This window comes from Condylura cristata, unplaced genomic scaffold, assembly GCF_000260355.1.
Source record: "Condylura cristata isolate star-nosed mole 26May11 unplaced genomic scaffold, ConCri1.0 scaffold00005, whole genome shotgun sequence".
NCBI classification, from domain to species: domain Eukaryota; kingdom Metazoa; phylum Chordata; class Mammalia; order Eulipotyphla; family Talpidae; genus Condylura; species Condylura cristata.
In genome coordinates, this window is record NW_004567106.1 from 31,466,024 (window position 1) to 31,488,972 (window position 22,949).

Below are 22,949 nucleotides of genomic sequence, written 5' to 3' on the forward strand. Positions count from 1 at the left end.
AAAAAGACTTTATTTATGCATACAGAACTAGGGTACAGGCCAGAGGTGCAGGGGCCATGAAAGGATTCACCAGAGACAGATTGGGGAGCAGAATAGGTAGATCGACAAAGTACACTGCTGAGGGGAGCAGTGGGCAAGACAGGAGGGGTCTGCTGTGCCTCATGGGTCACCTCCAGGGCTGAGGACTGAACTGGCACTGAAGCAGTTGCAGCTAGCTTGCAGTGTTGCGCTCCAACCCACTGTGCCACCAGGGAGGGCCTCAGCCTCATTCTAACATGTCCTTATTTCACCACTATTTTGTGACAGATGACCTATGTCAAAGATGTTTTTATACAGATATCATTATAGATTATTTTAATAAAAATACACACTTGAATACATATATAACAACAGTTCCAGTCTGTAGACAATTTACAACAGGAGATACCGAGAAAACTTACTTGAGCATAATGTCAGATTCTGCCACAATTTCTCTAAGTTTAGCTTTTGGTATTGCCTGTTCAACAAGCAAACCATGTGATTTAGTATACCTGGAGTTTATAACAAAAGAAAAAGAGAATGAATGAGTTGAAGCAATTTAAATCTGTTATTGTTACAAAGCATTCTTCAGTGTGAGAAAATACAATATTTCAATCATATTTTAGATTTTAATTTAATTTAAAATTTAAATTCACCACCAATGAATATACAGCAAATATGTCTCAAATGCTACATCCATTCTTAAGCATTTCCTAGTTCTCCACAAATGCTGGCTTACTTTAACTGTGTAAATAAGACTCTCCTCAGTCTACAGATAAGAAATGATGTAACCTAAGGAGGTATAATCATTCCTTTGCACTATGCATCAGAGCAAATGCAATTTTTTTCCACCCATGAAATGCTAAACACTAATGATATTATGAGAGAAAATCCTTGTGATGAAAAATTTACATATAGGTACTTTACAACAACATATAAACATCAGTAGCCACAGCATCTCAGTTTAACAGGTCTCTAGAAGCTCACTACCTTTTACCTAAAAAGGCCCCTATAATATTCTTAAGCAACCCTCCTCTCTGCCTGGGTCAGCTCTCATCATGTTAGTGAGCTCATCTACCCATGGAAACTTATTCTATTAAAATTCCAACTACTAGACAGTCCTTTGTCATGATGAAAGCAGTCTTGTTCAGTGTCCCAAGTCTATCGCCACTTCTACTTCTTCAGGCATGTAGAATGAGTCTAATTTCTTCCCAACATTTTATATCATAAAACATGATTAAGTGTGCCAGCTACTGTTTTAGCCAGTGGAATAATGGAAATAAATAACATCATTCCTGGTCTTTTAAGATTCTGAAAGTTGTTGCTTCTGAATAAAGGTATTCTCTATTCCTTGAAATATTCCTCAAATGGAGTGGTGTTAATTCTTGTGATTATCTTAGGGAACTCCTCTGACACTAAGTTTGTCAACATTTCTCTCAACAGCATTTCCCAGGATTCAATGCTTTTAGTGTGGAATACTGCATTTAATTAATGCAACCAACACCACTCAGTACCATTGTCACCTGCTGGCTCCAGCTGAGTTCAGACTCCTGATGCATTTCTTTCACATAGTCAGTCACATCTTGTCCATATACTTTAAAAAAAGTGTTTTAATTTAAGGCTTACATGCCGGATTTTAAATTTAAACTAATCAGAAAAATCGGAATAATTGTCGTATGTATGTATTTTTAAAAGATTTATTCATTTGTGCATACAGAACTGGGGTACAGGCTAGAGGTACAGGGGCGGTGAGAAGATTCACCAAAGACAGAGTGGGAGCAGAACAGGGTGATCGATGAAGTACACTGCTGAAGGGAGCAGTGGGTAGGTCAGGAGAGGTCTGCTGCCGCGCCATGTGGTCACCTCTGGGTCAGGGATCAAACTCATGCTCAAGTGGCTTTAGCTTCTTAGTGTTGTGCTTTAACCCACTGTGCCACTAGGGAGGGCCCTCATTGTTATATTTAATCATTGTTGAACTCATTAGATAATTTATGAATCGATATACAGTATAGGGGGAAATGAAACATTTACAGTAACTGTAATGTTATTTTATTATATTTTTACTCTCTTATAGCCTAATGCACACTTACCATTCAACCATATAAGGGTACTTCTCTTCTACAGTTAAATCAGGATCAATTTCAATTGCATAATATTTTTCCTTTAGTTTCAGCAACTAGAAAGAAACGAGTAACTTAATCAGGAGAATTACAGAATTGTTATTAAGTTGGTTGGCTTCATGGAAAGCAAAACAGTCTAAAATGTTTTCCAAAAATTGCTTTATAATGTGAAGATTAGTACATTCATCTAGATGATAGGCTGACTGAAGAGATCTTTGTTGATCTTAGTTTACATGTGACTAAGTACACCTATAAAAAGTTGCCTTTGTAGCTCTTTAAGTTCTTTTGGGTCTGCAATTTGATGAAATTGAATAATAATTCAATTATCACTATAAAACAACTTGTATTCTTACATGAAAGAATAACATTCGATTCACATTTGGAATCTTATTTTGTTAAGAGCAATAACTGTTCAAAGGAGAGAACTGAAGCACTTTGGGGATCAATACATGGGAACAAAACTTAGACAAAAGCAAAGTACTTTTGTTTTCATTCTCCAGTTCATGTAAGACAACAGACTATTTAGTTAAAAAATTTTTTAAATTTAGTTCAACATTTAAAAGGTATTTGTAAAAGTTGTACTGCTGCTTAAAAAGGTACTATTAATTTTGTCTTTAGAACATTCTGAGAATGATAATCCATACAGTAAATGTTTTCTATGTCTCAGGTACTTTGCATTCATTCCTGTCCGTGTGAATGAATTTGAAGAAATTAAATTTCTCAGGCAAAAAGGCTAATGTAGTCATTGACTAACTCTGGGTTATTGCTAATGTTTACCTTTTGTCTACATTCATCTGAAACCAGCTTGCAGTTGTCAATGACATCTAAAGAGAGAAAGAAAAGCCTGCATTAAAAGAAAAATGATTGATGCTACCACGACTACAACGAACGCCTTCCTCTTGCCTCTATCAGCTACCACAGTCTACAACTTTTTGATCCCAGCGCTGTCACATGCATGGTGTTGGTAGGAAATCTGATGGTTTAAAAGCCAAGGTTCAGTGGCCGATTACACGGCTACCTCAGGGAGGTAGTTCACAGTCTTCATGCAGTAGAAATGTACACTGACCAGTTCCTTCTTAACGAAATAGAAGCAAGGAACACATCTTTGAAATCGACTCGTTTCTTAATGACAAGTTAATAAACAATGTAAAATTTTGATAAATACAGATTAATTTGGTAAAGAAAACCAAATTATTTTACCATTTAATCATAAATTATAATATTTCAGTATATTTCCTTTCAGCTTAAAATGCTATATATATCAATTAGAGAAAATACTCTACCAGACTTAGTTGTGACCCCTGCTTGCTTTTTTACTCTACATTTTTCTATGCATTTAAAAATAATAGTTGATATTCTCTGGTATGTAGGCATGACATATTATTTATAACATTTCCACAGCATTAAACGTTGTAGGTTGCTATTTGCTATATAAATAATATTGCTTTTTGCTTTTAGAACATTCTGAGAATGATAATCCATACAGTAAACCTGATTTATTTAATATGTAAATAATATTAAATAATATCACATTAAATATTAACTAAATAAATTAAACATTTAAAAATATGAAATAAAAATTAAAAATTAGGATTACTCTATGGATTATCATTCTCAGAATGTTCTAAAGCTTTTGCTATTATAAATAATAATGACTTGTCACAAAAGTCATGATGTATTTTTTTTTTTAGTCATGATGTATTTTTTCTGTTTTTCAAGCAAAAACGTATCATGACTGCTCCAACAACCCAATACCATGTTAAACTTAGCTACCACTATTTTTGTAAGGAAAGTTTTCCCCCTCCCCAACAAGGAATTATTTGTTTAGAAATTCTCCAAAGAGGAATCAGTGGACCAAAAGCATAGTTTTTATATGAACTATGTTTTCTTAAATATTTCATATACACACCAAATATATAATATATAAATATAAATTATCAAAATACTTTATTAAACTACACATGTACCACTAGTAACTGAGAGAGTTTGTATCTTTGCTTATCAGGTTGGAGAGTATTATTTTAGAAACTTCCATATTTGGAAAACATAAAAAGGTATATATCACCTTAGCAACATTTTAACTTGAGATATACTGATGAATCACTTTTATGTAATTTATAAATAAATTTTTATATCTAAACAATAAAAAAACTTAGTAACATTTTTAGAAAATGCCGACCACTTGATACATTCTGTTTTATAGGCAACCCCATGTAAACTCCATAATAATTTTCCTTGAATAATGAACAGACCACATTTGAAGCAAGAAATTTCAGAAGTATTCATTCTTCTTGCAACCAAAATCATATATGAAAATACTCATTAATATAACATGAAGAAAAACAAGTTTTCAAAATATAATAAGAAAAAAACAAGTCGCCTCACTTTCAATATCCCAAAAGAACAAGAAGAAAAACCAAAACAGTTAACCTTAGGTAACACAGGTAGAAATTATATAAACAAACTACAGTTCATTTATGAATGCCACACTTACTATGACATGTCGGGCATCTTTTCCCATCACAAGAAAATCTACTCAGTGTCATATCAAAGTCTGTTATTATCTGTCAGAAAGGGGAAAAAGCATTATAAAAACACAGCTATCATGGTTGGGTGCCTACTGTGTGCCTCCTTAAAATATGGGTCCCCATTCATACTGCTGATTGTTCTCTCTGTATTGAGCGAGCTACTGAGGTTCATAGATAGTCACGAGAATTGCCTTGATTTAACTAGCACTATCACCAAATCTGAAACTCAGTATAGGAGTTTGCAGAGGGAACTGATACATAAAACACTGTACAAATACTAGTTGGTAATGTGTAAAAATGTAGTGAAGGCAATCAAAACTATAGGAAGCTCTTAGTTACAGTTATTGGCACTGTTACATTCTGGGTTTAAGGTAAACTACACCAGTGAATGAATGAGACATGGTAACTGTCTGCCAGTTCTCGAAACTTTGATTGGGTTAAATGTTTTTTTCAGAAATGCTTCAAATCCACTAGCCCTAATAAAGTTACATCTTAATTTGAACTGCTAGGATATATTTCTGTTTATTTAAATGGGTGTAATGTCTGTGTGTGTGTAAAGAACTGGGGTGTAGATCAGAGGTGTGTAAACCTGGGCTGTTAATTATTGTTTGTTTCAACAGGTTATTCTGTGTATCTTAGACCAACTCCAGGCAAGTTTTTTAGATGTTATATTCTAAAAGAATTTTAGAGTCTGAATTTTTTAATTCAGCTTTTAGCAAAACATGAGTTGAATGAGACTACTCGAACATTAAAAGTAAAAAGACTCATTATCAAGGGTTTTTTGACAATTCCTCACCTGAAGTTTGGCAGCTCCTCCTTTAATGAGGCCACAGATAATTTCTTCTACTTTTGTAGGATCCTTCATGTGAACTGAAGTTTTCTGGAATTCTGGCATCTGAAAATAAAAGGATATAAAAGATTGAGGCATTATTTTTTAAAAAGCAAATCACCAAATCAGATTGCTATTTACACACACAAATATTTTCAAGGACATCAGTTTTCATCTAGAAGGTTAAGACACAACTGTATTTGTGACACATTATCAGAAAGTAATTCTTCTGTTGATAAAAGTTATGTAAGGCTTACTGCAGAAATAATAGAAAACAGAAAATAACAATTGCCTGGAATTGTATTAACAGAAGACAAACAAGGTAACATTTTTTAAAAAAGATTTATTTATGTTACAGAACTGGGGCTGAGTCTAGAAGTACGGTGTGTAAGAGGATTCAACAGAGACAGAGTGGAAAACAGAACAGGCTGATCTATTGAAATATACAGCTGAGGGGGACAGCGGGCAGGTCGGGAGAGGCCTCCACACCATGTTGGCCAGCTCCCTAGCTGGGGATTGTACTCTTGCTGCAGTGGCTTCAGAGAGCTTCATAGTGTTTTAACCCATTGCGCACCAGGGAGAGCCCCAGTTAACATTTTAATTTATTTTTGATTTTTATGATTATAAATGTGCATTTATATATTTTCATTTTCATTGTGTACTTTTATATCTGACTCTATAAAATTAATATTATGAATATAGCTAAATATGTTTTTAACAGAATTCATTAACATAAAATCCTAGGGTTAAACAAGATATGTCATGAAGTGGTGATGGCACATGGATGAACTAGTGGTAGGGAGCCTATGGGGATTACAACTGAGATGAAAAATGCACAAAATGAAGAATGATGTAAAAAAACTTAAAAAAAAAAGAACATTTCTGTTTAAGATCTAGTTTATATCAATTTTACATTTAGAAGCACTTCTTCAAAAAGCAAGCAAATATTATATAATTGTCCCCCACATTTATTTTTGTATGATAATCAAAATGTCTAATACACTTCATATGAAACATTACTTTAAGATATTTACTCCTTTATTGTACTATAGAGCATAAATTTAACTTGGATTTGTTTCAAGTTGAGACAACTACTGAAAGAATTAGACCACCTGGGGCTTAGGCTGCTATTAGGCTGGTTTATGAAGATGGTAATGCTGCTCACCAATAAATGTTAAATATTCTTTTTTCTACCTATCACAGATAGAATCAAAATGATCAGCATAAACCAGCACAGCCATAATGCTCCTGTAGTACATGAGGATGAAATTAAGGATCATTTAATAATTTATTGACAGGAACAGAAGCTCAAATCAAGGTTCTACAATTTTTTTTTTTAAAGATTTATTTTATTTGTACATACAGAACTGGGGTACAGGCCAGAGGCTCAGGGGTAGTGAGAGGCTTCACCAGAGACAGAGTGGGGAGGAGAACAGGCAGATCTATGAAGTACACTGCTGAGGGGAGCAGCAAGCGGGTCAGGAGAGGTCTGCCACGCCATGTGGTCACCTCTGGGGCAGGTGGGAATCGAACTCATGTGGAAGTGGCTTTAGCTTCTCAGTGCAGTGCTTTAACCCGCTGCGCCACCAGGGAGGGCCACTACAATGGTTTTTAACAAATAATCTTTATTTATTTTATACATAATTACTTTGTGTATGTTGTCACCAATATTAACACACTTCATGTGTACAAGAGACATGACTGTAAAAATTCTCTCTAAAGACATGACTAAAAATTCTCTGTTTGCTATGAGATAATATGACCATTTAAGTCTATCAAGTCCCATGTTGTTTCTACATAATGGACAAAATTAGAAAAAAGCTAAAATGGTCTCCAAAGACCAGAAGATGAATACATAAGTATATAGAAAAGAGAAATGCTAAGCTACAATTTTTTCCATAATGAGAAACCAGGACCTACATGTCACTCAATTCCAAAAAGTATGCAGGATAGGACACCTTACAACAGTGATTCTTTTAACTGGACTTTAAGGGTTTCAATAAGTTATAGAAGGTTATCTACATATTTATTATATAGTGATTTTTCAATACATGAGGAAAACAGGTACTTGTTTCTGTATTCCTTTCTCCCACTTATTAATCCATTAATTTAGTTAAGAACTGCTTACAAATACTTAGCAAGACACTCTGGCTAGATGCTTAAGGGTATGATGATGAGCAATACTTAAACTGCTTCCTGCTGGGCTTAAGGAATTAGAGCTGCTTTGAAATATTACTTCCATAGCTTCTTTATAAACCCTCAACTACTACATTTCAATTCTGCTCTTACTGCTTTGTTAAATGACAGATGCACAGTAATCAGCATAGGCTGGTTTAATAAACCATTATTGAAAGCAACAGAGTCACTGGCAATATTTCCACCAAGGAGCTAAACATTTTATTTCATTGTGTCCACATAGAGGAAAATTTCATGGCTTAAGCAAAGTGTCAGATGATAGGAGAATAGCATGAAGACTACTTCTAAATGGGATGGTTTCTGCTAGGCTACCAACTCTAAGGTTGATTTATTCTGTATCACTGATCAGAGAATCCATAGAATTGGTACTGCTGCTTCTGCACAACACAAAGTCCATTTATTTTAGATAAAGTAGTGACTACCCAAGCAGCACAGAGATGAAAGCAGCTATTCTCTCCAGAGAGTACAACAGGGTAGAAGACACAGCTGTAAGGAATATTAAAATTTTGCCTTGGGTTACACACCCAAGTTGCAGTAATATACTACACACTCTTTGCAACACACATACAATGTCACTAAAGTATATGATAAATATATCTCAGCAAGCTGAAATACTGGACTTTTTACTCAAATATTTTAGAATGCAGCCTGAAAAATTGAAAATACTGTATGAAATGTGTCAAAGACTATCCAAACGTTAAGAAACACACTGCAGAAGTGGGCATTTAATGTGACATCATGTACTTTGTTACCTCCTCAAATCCCTTCTTCATATTCCTTTTGGAAAGAACATTCCTGTTTGGTGGCACATAAAATAACATGCATAATTTGAAGGCAAATTAGATTGGGCTGTTCCAGGACTTTTCAATTTGATTACAATACAACTTTATGGAAAATAAGTAAGGGGCTAACATGCCTATCATTTGTGAACAAAAGAAAACAAATTTATTTTATAAAATCCATAATGTAAAATTTGGGGGTTGTTGTGAAGCTTCACTGACAAAAATCAAGGTATTTTTGGTTGACTGGAGCCACATCTGATTCTACACTAGAAAACATTCAGACTATAGCTGGCTAAGAAAAATCCAAAATACATTTATTCGTTTGACCTTCAATATATTGCATTTGTAGAGAGAAAACAAATTTCTAATCATTAATCTACTTAGTTAAAAAGCAGTGGTTTCTAAAGAAGTTGACTTCAAATTTAAGTAGCTTTATTCACAACTGTATAGCAATGAAAGATTATTCCATATTACCTTGCAAAAACCCTGAGACCAGATACAAGTGATTATCTGCACGGTATAGTCCAAGCTGCAAGTCTAAACTTGGTTGTATATCACAAATCCAATATTAATTCCCAGACTATGATCATCCTAATTCCCAGAATGGTATGATGACAACTTCAAAGATTAAATCTATTTATTATGAAAAATAGTATTAAATTTTGGTTAAAAAATCCACAGAATATAAATGCATCCTATTTATAGAAATACATTAGCTACAAACTAATTAGGAGTTATTATTTAGCTTACAATGTATAAAACAGCATGATTCATATTTTAACCAAAGATAAAAGAAATGATTTGTACTTTTAATTTATACAGTTGCTTATCTCTATGGGCTTTAAGTTATCTTAAAGTTGCCCTAATGATACTTATCTGTATATTACTTAAAAATAGCCATGTGAAAATTAGTTTAAATTACTTTAGAATCTGTCCAAAGTCCTTATGGGAAACATTCTTTCTTGGCTGTCCAGTGTTCATACATGGTATAAGCAAAAGACTTCATTACTGCGTTGGTACAAGGAGTGAGCACCACTTTTTTATGTGACTAGATAAAAGGTGTAGAATTCAAGCCATTTAGATGATTCTATGATGTATTTGGAAGATTAAGCATTACTAAATTTCAGAGCTAGCCATCTCTTTACAGCCTGGAGAGGTGTGTGTGATGTTTGGAATGAGAAAACGAGCTAGATCAGAAGCTTTCAACTCAAAAGATAAAGCAACAGTCTGAGAAAAGAAAACCCAGAGTAAAAATTGTGTAAAATAATACAATATTAGCAAAAAAACAAAAAAAAAAAAACAAGTACATGGCACCTTTTAACCTTTTAGTGTCACAGAAAATTATGTAACAACAAATCACATTCTTACATCACTTGTATTCCACTTTGGTTAAAAAAAAAAAGTCAACTGGAGCAAGAAAATGTATACTGATTTAAATCTACATAGCAGAAATACATGCTCAATACCAATGAGTCAAATGCTAATCATGCAATGGATATACAAATCACATCTAAGTATTAGGTGGAGCCACACCCAGCTGTCAATATTGGACCATATTGAACAGCAACTTTAAATGCCTCATCCTAACAGCAGGACTACACTGACCACTTCATGGTCAGCTTTCATGTCCCATCAGACAATGGATGAAGAAAGTTAAGCTGAGCAAAACATTATTGTGATACAAAGCTCGTCATGTGTTAAGTAATGTAATGGTCCATAGGCTCTAGTCAGAAAAAGAAAGCTAGAAAGAGAGGAGTTAAACATTAAAAAGAACAAGAAGGAAAACGAGAAAGAGATGAGGCAGTTGTCTTCTTTAAGAGACAGGAAGAAACGGTTATTTTTAGGATTTTGTCATTGTGAATATGGAGAAGGGATATAATTTTTTTCCCACTTGTACAAATAACTATGCTACTTACAGAGTTAAAACACTCACTAATACAGGAAATTAAAATCTATTGCGGAAATTTTTTTTACTGAAATATTGTATGTTATTAGGTACCTTACAAAATTTTAAAATTAAATAGTAATAACATTTTAGTTATAAGATGAATAAGGTCTCAGGATTAACTTTAGCATGATGACTATTAGTACATAACACTATTGCATAAGTAAAATTTGTTAAGATATTAGAATTTAAATGTTCTCACCTAATAAAGAGGAGGAATCCTCTCATAATATGTACTTAATACATTATATCTTTGTACACTTTAAATATCTTCAAATATTTCTATTTATACCTCAATAAAGCTGGGGGAAAATGAAAAAAAAATATGATTGGCAGTTTTATAAACATTTCATAAAGGTGAGATTTTCCTCCTCATTCTATAACAGCTACTAAGTACTGAGTTAAGCTCTGCAATCAGTTCTCACTCAAGTCTATCTTCTTCCTCTCTCATCTATAATGTAATGACTGTTGTTGTTGTATAAGAAATTTTTTACTATTTCATGCTGTGTGATTTAAGTGTGTTGTTGTTGAGCAAAGAAAATTTAGCATGAAAAGCAATAGGGTACCTCATATGTTAAGAAATACTACCTCATATGTTAAGAAATACTATAATGCACATATATCTCAAATAAAAAGAATCATAGATCTAAGTTGAAACTCAATTCAACAATTATTAAGTCTAACTTGTATCACATATTGTAAAGAAAGATCTATACAAAGTTAAAGCCCCATAATTTATTATCTGACTAAAGACAGAGGTACAAGTGGTGAAAATGCACCATTAGTAAGTGGAACTGGAAATAGTCAAATACCCACCATGTTCAAATGAACAGCAGAATCTTGATTAGGCATTTCTTGGCTATCCAGTCTTCTGGATTTTCCTAGGTGATGTCACAGTAAAAGAGAAAGAAAAAAAGTACACGTGACATACATACATTTTAGGCTCCTCCTGTATGTTAATGACATACTAAAGTGGTACTTTTGGTTTGATTTAAATACTAAGTTATTAAAGGCATCTTCTTTCTTTTCTAAGAAGCTCAGCATAGATTTACTGTATGGATAATTTGTAGCTTCCTAATAAGAACTAATAGGGTGTTAAGAAGAGTTGAATAAACAGAGTGAGAAAGTTATCTGCAAGAAAGTGTCTTGTTGCAAGAACATTTTATTAACATTTTTTCTACATGTAAAATAAAGTTTGTAAGGAACACAGTACTGTGCATTAATGTTCCTGAAGGAATATACAATAAAAAAACATAAATTTATTCAACAATTCTCATAATCTTTAACTTTGTGAAATTATGTGACTATGATCTGAGGTGCATTTATATCTAATATAGTATCTGATACAAAATATGTATGTGATAGTGTCTGTTAACTGAATGATTATTTTAAGAGTTTGGGTGAAATTTACATATATACTTGCTAAACTAAAAAAAGCAGTTTTTAAAATCTTAGAATTTTAAAACATTTTCATTTTTGCAGTATAAATTAAGGAAAAAACAGTCATTTAATTTTGTTCCTCAATTACTTTACTTTTATTTTATTCTAGGTAAATAAAACCATCTAGTAAAAAATTTATTTTAAAAGAGTAATTTAATTGACAGGGTAGTATCTGACTTTTATTTAAGCTCTTATAGTAGATATTGGACAATAGATCTGTATTCTTTGTAATTAAAATGTAGTAGATACAGAAAAATTTTCATATTATAAAGTTGATTCCTCCCTTTTTAACTTAATTCATAAAATTGGAAAATGTCTCATAAAAAAGGTATTCCCCTTTGCCTCTCTCAGAAAAGCTGGATATCTATGGTGTTATGATTAATGGCATCTTAGATGATAAATAGCTTTTCCAAATGGTGAGATATCTGCAACTTTTCATGTCTGAAAAGTAATGTATTTGTAGAAGTATATAGCAATCTTTTATCTATATCTATCTATGCTCTATAAAACATGTGATTAGAAACCCACAATGTATTATACTGACACTTTGGGGATTAAAAGTCTTTAGATGATAATAGTTAAAGTTAAGTAAACTTTCCTTGGCCTATTTTTTTCTGTCAATCATCAAACTTAAAAGATGTCACGAAAGCTGCCTGCAAATCTTCATTTACAGACACCAAATCATATAATGTTAAATACATATAGCTTTTCTTTATGTTTAAGATCTGAAAAGGGGTTCAGATTTCTCAGGGAGCGCTATTTAAATAAAACCATGTTATTAGTTTTTTTTTTTTTAAAGTTAGGGGACTATTATAAAAGTACAGTAGAGTTTACAGAAATACCACACACTTTGTGAAACATCTGAAAAGTCCACAGGAAAACAAAATTTAGGCAGTGATGAGAACATTTTAATATCTGTGAATCTAAAGATCTTTCTGATATGCGAAACCACATGGCCCTTCGAAGTATGGTTCTTTTTTGAAACTAATTAAAAAAAAAAAAAGCCACCATAGTAGGTTAAAGAGTAAGCACCTTTTTCAGGGTCTCTGCAAATGTTATTTAAACAAAATAAGTGAAAACAAAGAGTGACCAGAAATGTAATAATAGTCAACTTTAGGATTTTATGTTTGATAAGTAAACCTAATAGTTCATGGATACTATGCAAATTTCACCTGACGATCTTTCATTCTCTTCCCAGCCCTCACTGGTGATCTGACCAGAATTTATCCTTATTCAAAAGTAATCTCACATAAAGTGCTACAGCAGTTCTAATTTTAAAAATACCTTGCAGGTTGCTATCATTATAAACGTATAAATACTAAGTCATAAATGTCAGCATTCTGGCACTATTCTAAGGAAGACATAGAAAATTAGGGCAGGGTATTTTTAAACAAATTGCCCTGTAAACCTACACTTAGTATATAAAGTTCTGACTTACTTTGCCAACAGTCATCTGTTGCAGATGCTTCAAGAGAATAGGTGCTGGAAAAAACACATCAAGTGTAGAAGACATGTTCAAAAATAGAAAATACTACCCTGCAACTATGAATTTTCTTCAAAGGAAGTTTTGAAGTTCCTTCAAATCTTAAACTCAGGCTGGAAATTATAGAAATTGGAAATAATTCCTTTCTATGCTTTCAGTATGAAGATAAGTTCTCCACTGTGAGGGTGTTCATTATAAGGAATATGAAAGACTGAGGCCCAAGGTAAGAATTTTGCTTGACTAGCACAAACCTGGTAATAAGAGTTTTTTGGTTTTTTTTTTTTTTTTTTGCAATGGTGGTATTTCATCCTGAGATGAGATGATTAACTTTATGTTGAAAAAATAGTTTCAAATCAATGCCTATCATTTATATACTGTAAGTCTACATGAAAAAAAATTACTTGCCTTTATCAAATTTTAAACTAGATACAAATTGAATACTTTAAAAGGCTCTTTTAGATCTGTTTTATGGGAAAGGGAAACGAATTAAATTCATTAATATAATGAACTTAAAGGGCTGTGACTCTGCCTCAATTTTGATACTTGCAGGGATATTTAAACTAATAGTGATACAGAGACATGGGTTGGGGGGAGGATGGGAGGGCAGGAAAGGGATCAAAACAGGGGTGGGAGAGCAGTGGGGACTAAGTGATGGTGCATGGGTGAACTGGTGGTGGGAACTCCATGGGGCCTACACCTGATGTAAAACAAATACACATAAAGACATTAAATATGTAAAAAACCAATAAGTTAATAGCGATAAAGTAGAAATTTCCAATGGCAAACTGTACACACTTGCATGAGAAAAGGCATGTAATTACTGTAATATGGATATCTGAGCAGCAGTACTAAATATGCATGATGAACGATTCATTTTTTGCTACACTTTTCCAGCAACCTAGCAATTGTCCTAAGCTTGAATTTTTTTAAAATGACACTTTCTTAGAGTGATTAACACTTGCAAAGTCAAAGTGCAAATCTGATATTTCTGTAGCACTAAAAATCAGTTTACTGGGACATATAAATAATTTTTCCTAATTAGATTTTCATTGCAGCAGTGGGAAAAAAAAATAGAAACTGGAAAGTGTAACTTTTTGATACTGACATAAAATGAAACTGAATAGCAAAAGGTAGGAGGGGATTACCAGGAGGGTGAAAGAGAGCAAACACATTTCAAAGACTAGTTACTTAAATATTAGCATTTTATACCAACGTTCTGAAGTAGTAAAACTTGTTTTTTCAGTCAAATGTTATGGATGTTTACAAAATTATATGCATTCATAGTTTGAATTTATTCATCTATCTTCCTAATACCTAATAGTATTTTCCAATATGAGTAAACCAAGGCATATGGACATGAAGTCATTTATACGGATTACCCTTAAAATATTCTGAGTTCTTATGCCCTTGAACAGTGTCCTAGAACAACAGGATAGGTGTAAGCAATAGGCAGAAATGCAGGGCTTGGCAAGGAAAAATATAGTGCAAGAGAAAAATAGTAAACTCTTTGTAAATGGTCTTCAGCATTAAATTTCTGATGAAAAAAAAAAACAAAAAACACCCGGAAAATACTGTAAAAGCAATCATTTAAATCTAACTTAGCCACAGTGGTAATGAATACACACACACATAACTGAATAATCTTAATTTCCAATATAGAATTTGTTAAAAGTCTTAGAGGCAGAAAAACAGCTTTTACTGAGTCGCGAAAGCCTAGTACAACTTCATTCCATGTTTTTCTGCTCACAGGCATAAAATAAAAAGTTACTGTCTTTATTACTACTCATAAAAAGATAGTTTCTAATCCTAGGGATACAAAGCAGGTAGCCACAAGCAAAAGTGAGTCACAGCAACTGATCATCACAAAATTGGATAATATAGTGGATTTCCCCACTCCTCACCAGGAGATTGCAGAAAGAACTTTGCTTTTCCTTACCAGCTACATGTCTAACAGTCTCTTACAGTTAAATCCTATAAAATGTAATTTCTGATATCTAAGACACTGCGAAGTTTTACATATTCATATCTTTGCAAACTATAAAGAAATTTGACATTGTACTGGCTTGTTCTACTTTTATTTCCTATATTTGCATTTTTAAAATGCCTACAATTTACTGAGCTAAGAATCAATTAAAAGTTAAACACGAAAAACTCACTGTTTACACGAGCTGTACACACTGAAGCTGTACACACTGACTCGGAAGGTAATCCGACGAGCCACACGAGCTCGACCAGCTCAGCTGCACCAGCGAAAGAAAATTCTTCCTGTTTGAGAAGCACTAATATAGCACAAGGTACAACTGAGGGCGGTTCCAAAAGCTTTGGCTATGCTCTATGCAAAAACTGCCTCATGACGCATTACTGCACAGTGCTTCATTATGCTTTGAGCCACAGGCTTGCTAGCTCTGAGCCAGTCATCAGTCTACAGAACAGGACCAACTGAAACAATGTGACAGCTAAGAAAAGGTGAATTTCTACTATTAGAGCACTAGCAACCTGCTGTGCAAATGAAAAGGAAACCTAATATTAAAATTGAAAAATACTTCCTTCCTCATGGTGTTTTTTTGGTTGTTAACCTACTTGTGGTATATGCACTTTTCTGTGTAGACATCTCATTTCAGTACAAAGTTAACAAAGATTGGGTTGTGGTTGCCAGGGTCTGGGAAGGGAGTGAGGGTGACCTGCTGCATAGGTACAGAGTTTATTTTGGAAGGCGAAAAAGTTGTGGCGATGTATGGTAGTGATGGTTACACAACACTGTACTTACAGCCACTTAAAGTTAACGAGGTAAATTGTATGTTTTAGCACAATTTTAGGCACATGGAAAAGAGAATGTAATGTCAACAGTCTATCACAGGGTTGTTTGATACAAATGATTTTTATGGCTTTTTTTTTTCATACTTTCCTACAATGTCTGTAAATTTTAATGACACCATGCATACATTTGCTATTAAGTCTGAACACAACAAAACTGGTATGGTTAAAAAGTTGAAAAAAGTTCCTTTCCTGATGGAAATAAAGCAGTTAAGCTGTAGTAAAAAACAGCTTTGTGTTCTAAAGAGGACCGTCCTGTTTGCAGCCAGCCTGACGGCGTGGAAATATTGTAAAGCCATGTGTCAGGGCCTGATAGTGGCTCACAGATTGGGAAGCCCTATCATGAGCAGCCTGGCTAAGCCACACAGTGTAAATAGAATTTTACATCAGCCTCTCTCTCCTATGCTCATGACAAGTCAAACACACACACCAGTTCAGATGCCAAACTTCTGGTGGCGTCTCTCTAAGAACAGCCTAGAATGTGGAAAACTGCTTTAAAGAAAGTCCACTAATAAATTATTCAAACTTGGTATCTATCAAATGTTAAAAATTTGGCAGTTATTTTAGTGAGATTTATGACAAAACATTCCTCTAAGAGGAAGCTTTGATCTTCTAGTAAGGGCTGTTTAAGAGTAACTAAGAGGTCCATTTTTAAAAACCATCTGTGTTATGTATGAAGGATAATCTTAGCTGTCCTTGAATACGCAATCATAGCAAAGATAATAACTGAAAATATATTACTTTGAAAGGTGACAAGACAAATCTTCAGCAATAACAATGAATGATAGAGTGATATGCTCACAACCTTTCTGGAGGACTATTTAGAAATATAGTTAAATATTTAGAAATGTACATTCCCTTTGACACACCAATATTTATCTAGTAATCTGTCCTAAGGAAATAAGCTGTATATAAAGATCTACTTATAAAAGCTACATATTGTCAACACCCTAATTGCCTATACTTAAATGTTCATTAATACAGGAGATGTAAATAAACCGGGGTATATACATAAAATATAGATATAAAGCTCTCAAAATTGATTACTGTAAATTGCTAAAATCTATTACGTTTTCTACTTGCCAAATATTTCTAAGAATGTGACATTCAACATTTTACATGATACAATCGTAGAAGATACATGCTATTAGTATCTTTATTTTACAGATGAATAAATTAAGGCTTATTTTATTAAAGCAAATGGCAAAACTGGACTCAAACTCAATTTTCTCTCATTTCAGAATCCATGCCTGCAAATTATTGGACAGTGCTGCTTTGTGAAATCTATATATCCAGCCATATTGAAATGTACATGATTTACCACTTAGTGAAGAAAGTTATGAGGGAGTGTCTATCTACAAGAATTCAACTGCAAGATAACAAATCTTTTTATAAATATAGGAAAGCTTAAAACAAAATCTATAAACAGTTTGAGTGATGGAATTAGAGGCTGTTTTTATTTTTTTGTGCCTTCTATAAACTAAGTCCCTGTTAATGTAAAAATTGGCTTATTCAAAATGTTATACTAGTAGCAATGATCACTTCCATAATTAGAAAAAAAAAAATCCTGGGCAGTCAACATCATATGAATACATGATTTTACAAAATATTTCAAGGAGGAGAAAGATACAAGGAATTCTGTCAGTTTACTTTAAAACAAACCTATACGCGCAAACCTTTTCACTCTATACCATGAAAAGATGGCACACATCTTGTCAAGATGTGTGTTTTGGTCTCGAAGGGTAGTGGCTTTGGCTCTGCTGGTGTTTTGTCTTCTAGTCTAAAGACAGTAAAGGAGAGGAAATACCAGTATTGCTTCCTGCCTATAGGAGGCTTCCTCTGTCTTTTAATTCCACCTGGTAATTGCATACAGCAGAAGGGATGGGATGGTGTGGCTGATGGGTGGCTTTCCAGAAGGGACTAATTTTTTTTTTTTTTTGTGCACTTTCTACCCTGTGTCAGAGACCTAAAAGCATACAATGGGTTTTCCATATATTCCAATTTAATTTAATCTAATCAGCACAACTAGGAAAGAAAGATCCTTCCCCTTTATTACAGATAAAGAATCTCTGTATGGTCAGAAGAGAAAGATTATACTTCCTTCTTTATTGTAGACAAGGAATACAGCTGGAGAAGTTAAGTTATTTAATACCTGTATGACTTATGTACAAGAGCTGAAACACTTTTTCTAGGCAACAATATACACATAAGATTTATATGAGAGGGCTAAAGCTATCTATGAATAAGTATAACGTTTTGAAACTGTGCCTCAGAAACTAAGGACATAAACAAAACACTGAATACAAGAAAATGAATTTTGTTTCTAATTAAGAAGTCATAAAGGCAGGCTTTTTAGCAGCACAATGGACTTTCATCTATGGAAACAATGACAGGCCCTGTTGCCTTGAGTTTCTTTACTCACTCTTGCACAAACAGAAATCATTCACATTAATCCTAGTAAACTTAGATTTGGCATTAACAGCAGAGAACTTCTGATACAGGATTCATCACTTTGGAAGATTTTCCTCCCCTTATAATACTGAAACAATGTTTGTTTAAATGGCTAAAAATCCATTTGTACTCTGAACAACTAGTCAAAATTTTTAGATTAATGTCCATTATCAATCAATTTAAAAAACAAAAAATCATCACTTCATATTTTACCATTAGTAAGTTTCAAAATTTTGCAATAGCAAACATACAAGAAAGCCCACAGAAAATCAAATCTATCAACTTAAACTTAGTAATGGATTAATTCATTTGCCTCCCAACTTGGGGCAGGGAAGTAAAGTGGAAAAAAGGTAATACACTAATAATTCTAAGTGGTAGAAATCACTTCAAATGCTACATAAAACCTGTAACAAGTGTGGCTATTTCTCAACAATCTAATTAATCTAAGACAACTACCAACTCAGTTTACTATAATGCAATTATCATTGGGCCATGCAATATATTTTAAAACTTCAATCTGATCTTGATTGACAAGAAGGAAGTTACCGCAAACAAACAGTAAAGCCATATATGGAAGACAATTTAGAAGACGAGATACAGTGCTCTCTAGGACTCTTATAAAGTGTTCCTGTTGATTGCTACAAGATGTAAATGAATGATTTTTTAAAAATAACCTGCAAAACATCATTTCAAGTTTTATCTTTCTTTCATGAAGAAGACAACAGTCATCTAACACTATCACTGATAAGGGTCTATAAGTGGTTATAATCTCAATATATTTCTTAAATACATAAAAATCTAGTACTGAGTAACTTAATTTTTAGAAACTCAAATGAGTCCTTCAACATAGTATATATTTTCTTTTTTCACTTAAAAATTAATAAAACTCCCTCCCTACAAACCTCCCTCCCACTGCAGAACACCTGACATACACAGCCACTGGGGTTGGGGGGGGACCTCCCGAAGCACCCCAAATCCTCATGGGCCATGATCCAGGATGTGTGTGGCCAGCTGTGTGCCAGAGTTGCTCAAGGTGTCCAAAGATGAGCAGGGCCTCAAGTTCCTCAAGAGAATACTGGAGACACACAGCGGCGCCAGAGGAAGAGAGAGGAGTTGAGCATTATCCTGGCTGCCATGGGGAAGGGGCTGTAAAGAATGACTACCACCCCCACATGCATCAATAAAATCTTTTCAGGAAGGTAAAAAGTAATAAGCTCTGTAGTTAAACTCTTTCACAGAAAATGACTTATATGGCCATAGGTAGGTCAAGTTCACGAAAACTGGATGAATGAAGGGAGTTTTTATCTAGCTCTCTTTTCAAATCTGTTCTAATATTTCAAGATACTTATGGCCAAAATTATGTCCATTTTATTATATCTGGGTCTTCCTGCCTGAAATGAAACAGGATGAAAAACCTTTGTTTTAATTTTGGACTCATCCCACATTCCACAATTGGTATTTTGTTGAGAAGAAACAGTGTGGTTTAGAACTGATATTGTGGTATGAGTTATCATAAAAATGGCAAAAAGGTTATTTAATTGTTCTTTTTATTTTTAGTGTACTGTATCCAGCCTATCTAGATGGAGACTATAAAAACTTAATTTATTAGCTCTTCTGTTTGTTATGTTAGATAAATTCATTTAAAAAATAAGAATAATGAAAAAACTTATTTTGAAAGAAAGCCAACATCACTAATAACTTATAGAAAATAATTACTTAAAATCATATGAAAGGGGGTGATAAGTTAAATTTTAATAGTATACAAATAGATCAAATCACAAAATATAGGCCTTTGAAGACTTCTTTGATAATAAACTCAAACCTAAGAAACATTGATAGCACATGTACACTCAACAATGGCACATATGCTCCTCAGAATATTATCTATAAAAATAAATATATGAGAGAATGAACCTCAAAATGTTTTATACTGGTGATCTCTTCCAAACTTTCACAGTACAGACAGGTCCCACACTAGAAAAATTGATGAACATAGGAAAAGAAGTTAAGTGATCTGATTCCATTTATGAAATCAGACTATAACCCTCAAAGGCAAGTCTGTTAAAGATAGTGTGAAAAGAGAAAATACACATAATTTCATTTGTGGATACAGATACAAAAGTCTTAAAATAATGAGCCAGTAGCAAATACCTTACTATTTTTTTCTGCTGTAGTCTTCCTCATTCTATAGTTGGGCGGGTAACCAGTGAGATACACAAGCCTCTTAAACAGTATGTTGTATTCTCCTCCTACTCTCGCCTTAGATAAATAATGCATAAAAACAGAGTCACATATCAATCAAGGTCAGGAAACACTGAACAAGTATTACACTGGTTTAAAGAAGCTACATAAAGGGGAGGGGAGGGCTTTCTTTAGATGGCTTACAAGTGGAAACAGAACCAAAAAACATGGAAAAATGTATTTCTAACATGGTCTCATGGTTAAAATAACTTCATAGAGTTGTTGTGAATCAAGAATTCAGACAATTCAGAAAAGAAGAAAATAATGGTCAATTATTTAAAAGTAATTGGTGAGTTATTTTTGAAAGTTCTGTGGTTTTCAACGTTCTGGAGTGGCACAGAGGGGTTCAGGGTACTTATGGAAGAGGGGGCAGCTTTCCCACTCTCCTCCTTCCGTCTGTGTGTGTGTGTGTGTGTGTGTGTGTGTGTGTATCTAGACATATATATAATAACCTTTTTTAAAATCTTAAAAATCCAGGTAAATTTCAGTGGGCTATAAGAATTCTCTGAAGTAGAGTGAAAAATACAAAGATAGAACATATTCTTAATATCCTGTCCTGAAGGAAACAAAAGGGCAGGCTAGCTTTTTTGATGAGTCATTTGCATTATAGAGAACTGGAATTGAGGCTTAGAAAAGTGAAGTAATTTATCCCAGGTTAAACAATTAGAATCTGTCATCGATGAGATCTGAACCAAGGATTCACCAGCTACTAAACTTTTAAACATATGTTACATGTTAATAACTCCTTACAAGATTGCCTAGTGTGCAAGTCATAGATTATGGACTATATTAAAGAGAGTAAATACTGTGTATTTTTACTAGGTAAGTCACTATAGTTATACAACACCAAGAATGTTTCCAACAAGAATTAGAAGAGTAATTATGGCATACCATTCTACCAAAAGTAAAAACGTGTGACAAATGATATATATATAAAATATGTGTTAATTATATGGTTGTAGACCAAGCAAAAACAGGATCAAGTATTGTTAACTGGGAAATGTGCTTTACTTAAAACCTAGAATCAGTTAAAATGCTTCTTGCTACTACCTCCACTACTTCTAACTAGTTTTTAAGTAAATTAAAAGAATATTAAGACCCTGCCAGTTGTACTGTTTTAAGGATTCGATACAGTAAACATACTCCATATATCTGACTATAAGAATACACTGCCAACTTTTAGTTACAAACTAACCCAAATGGAAATCAGTTTCTAGATTAGATGGCTCTAACCCTAGTGTGGCCCCCATTTTCTTAATATGACTTTAGTAGCTTTCTATTATGTAATATTTTGTTATTCTATCTTAGGTTCTAAAAATTTTCCTGTCTCTCCTCATGAAACTCCAACAGTGTCTCATTTTCTTAGAATCCCCTAAAAATAGAGAATAGAAAAATATCTATATAAACTAGTTATGTGAGAAGACTATAAGATGATTTTTTTTTTTTTTTTTGGGTAAAGCAATCTGAACCCAGACCTGAGTGGGACATTTCAGGTAAGATAAATGAAAGCCTGGGCCATGATGAGGTTTAGGGGGAAATAAAGAAGGTACGAAGGAACTTGAAGGAACTTACATCATGTTAAAAATGTGAATATCTACTTCCATCTATTTTCAAGCAGGAACTTGCTAAAGAAATTAAGCAACTTTGCAATCAACGGCTAAACAACTTGAAAAAAAAAAAAAAAAGGTTTGCCCCATCGTGCAATAAATAAATCTCTCAGAAGACAAATAATCCATGGTAACAGCTCTCTTTCTGGTACAGGACCCCTTTCTGATTTCCTATTTAAGCATTTAAAAAAGAGGTAAAAAGCTTTTCCTGCTGAGTCTTGATTTCCTTCATCTAAAAAGAATCCACATGACCAAGTGGCACATTTTGGAGTGGCCTGTTTTGCTCCCAAACAGGTTTAAGCCACACTGAGAACAAACATAAACAAGAACGGTATTGCAGAAAGAGAAGTCTGCCACCTGCTGACCGAAAAATAGATTGTGTAGATTTCCCTGATGTCTGTTTTAAAGCGGTAAACGGAACAGATGAGGTTCATACTGGATTTCAAGTATGTTATTATGCAAAGGCCCAAATTTCAACCTTAAAAGAGAATAGGG

General features: G+C 33.6%; 1 protein-coding gene across 3 annotated transcripts in view; it reads right to left on the reverse strand.

Moving 5' to 3' along the window:
- NT5C3A (5'-nucleotidase, cytosolic IIIA) overlaps window positions 1–22,949 on the reverse strand; it is a 39,123-nt gene that overhangs the window by 4,262 nt on the left and 11,912 nt on the right. Inside the window, exons 1-7 of one of the 3 annotated variants that reach the window (XM_012720829.1) lie at window positions 15,498–15,570; window positions 11,235–11,299; window positions 5,463–5,561; window positions 4,633–4,702; window positions 2,916–2,962; window positions 2,109–2,194; window positions 441–530 (exon numbers count right to left, since the gene is read on the reverse strand). In XM_012720829.1, coding sequence (XP_012576283.1) covers window positions 441–530; window positions 2,109–2,194; window positions 2,916–2,962; window positions 4,633–4,702; window positions 5,463–5,561; window positions 11,235–11,270 — 428 coding nt within the window. In that variant the 5' untranslated portion in view covers window positions 11,271–11,299; window positions 15,498–15,570. Of the gene's footprint in view, window positions 1–440; window positions 531–2,108; window positions 2,195–2,915; window positions 2,963–4,632; window positions 4,703–5,462; window positions 5,562–11,234; window positions 11,300–15,497; window positions 15,571–22,949 lie in introns of those variants that run through there. The other 2 variants (XM_012720828.1, XM_004676846.2) reach the window with 2 other exon arrangements.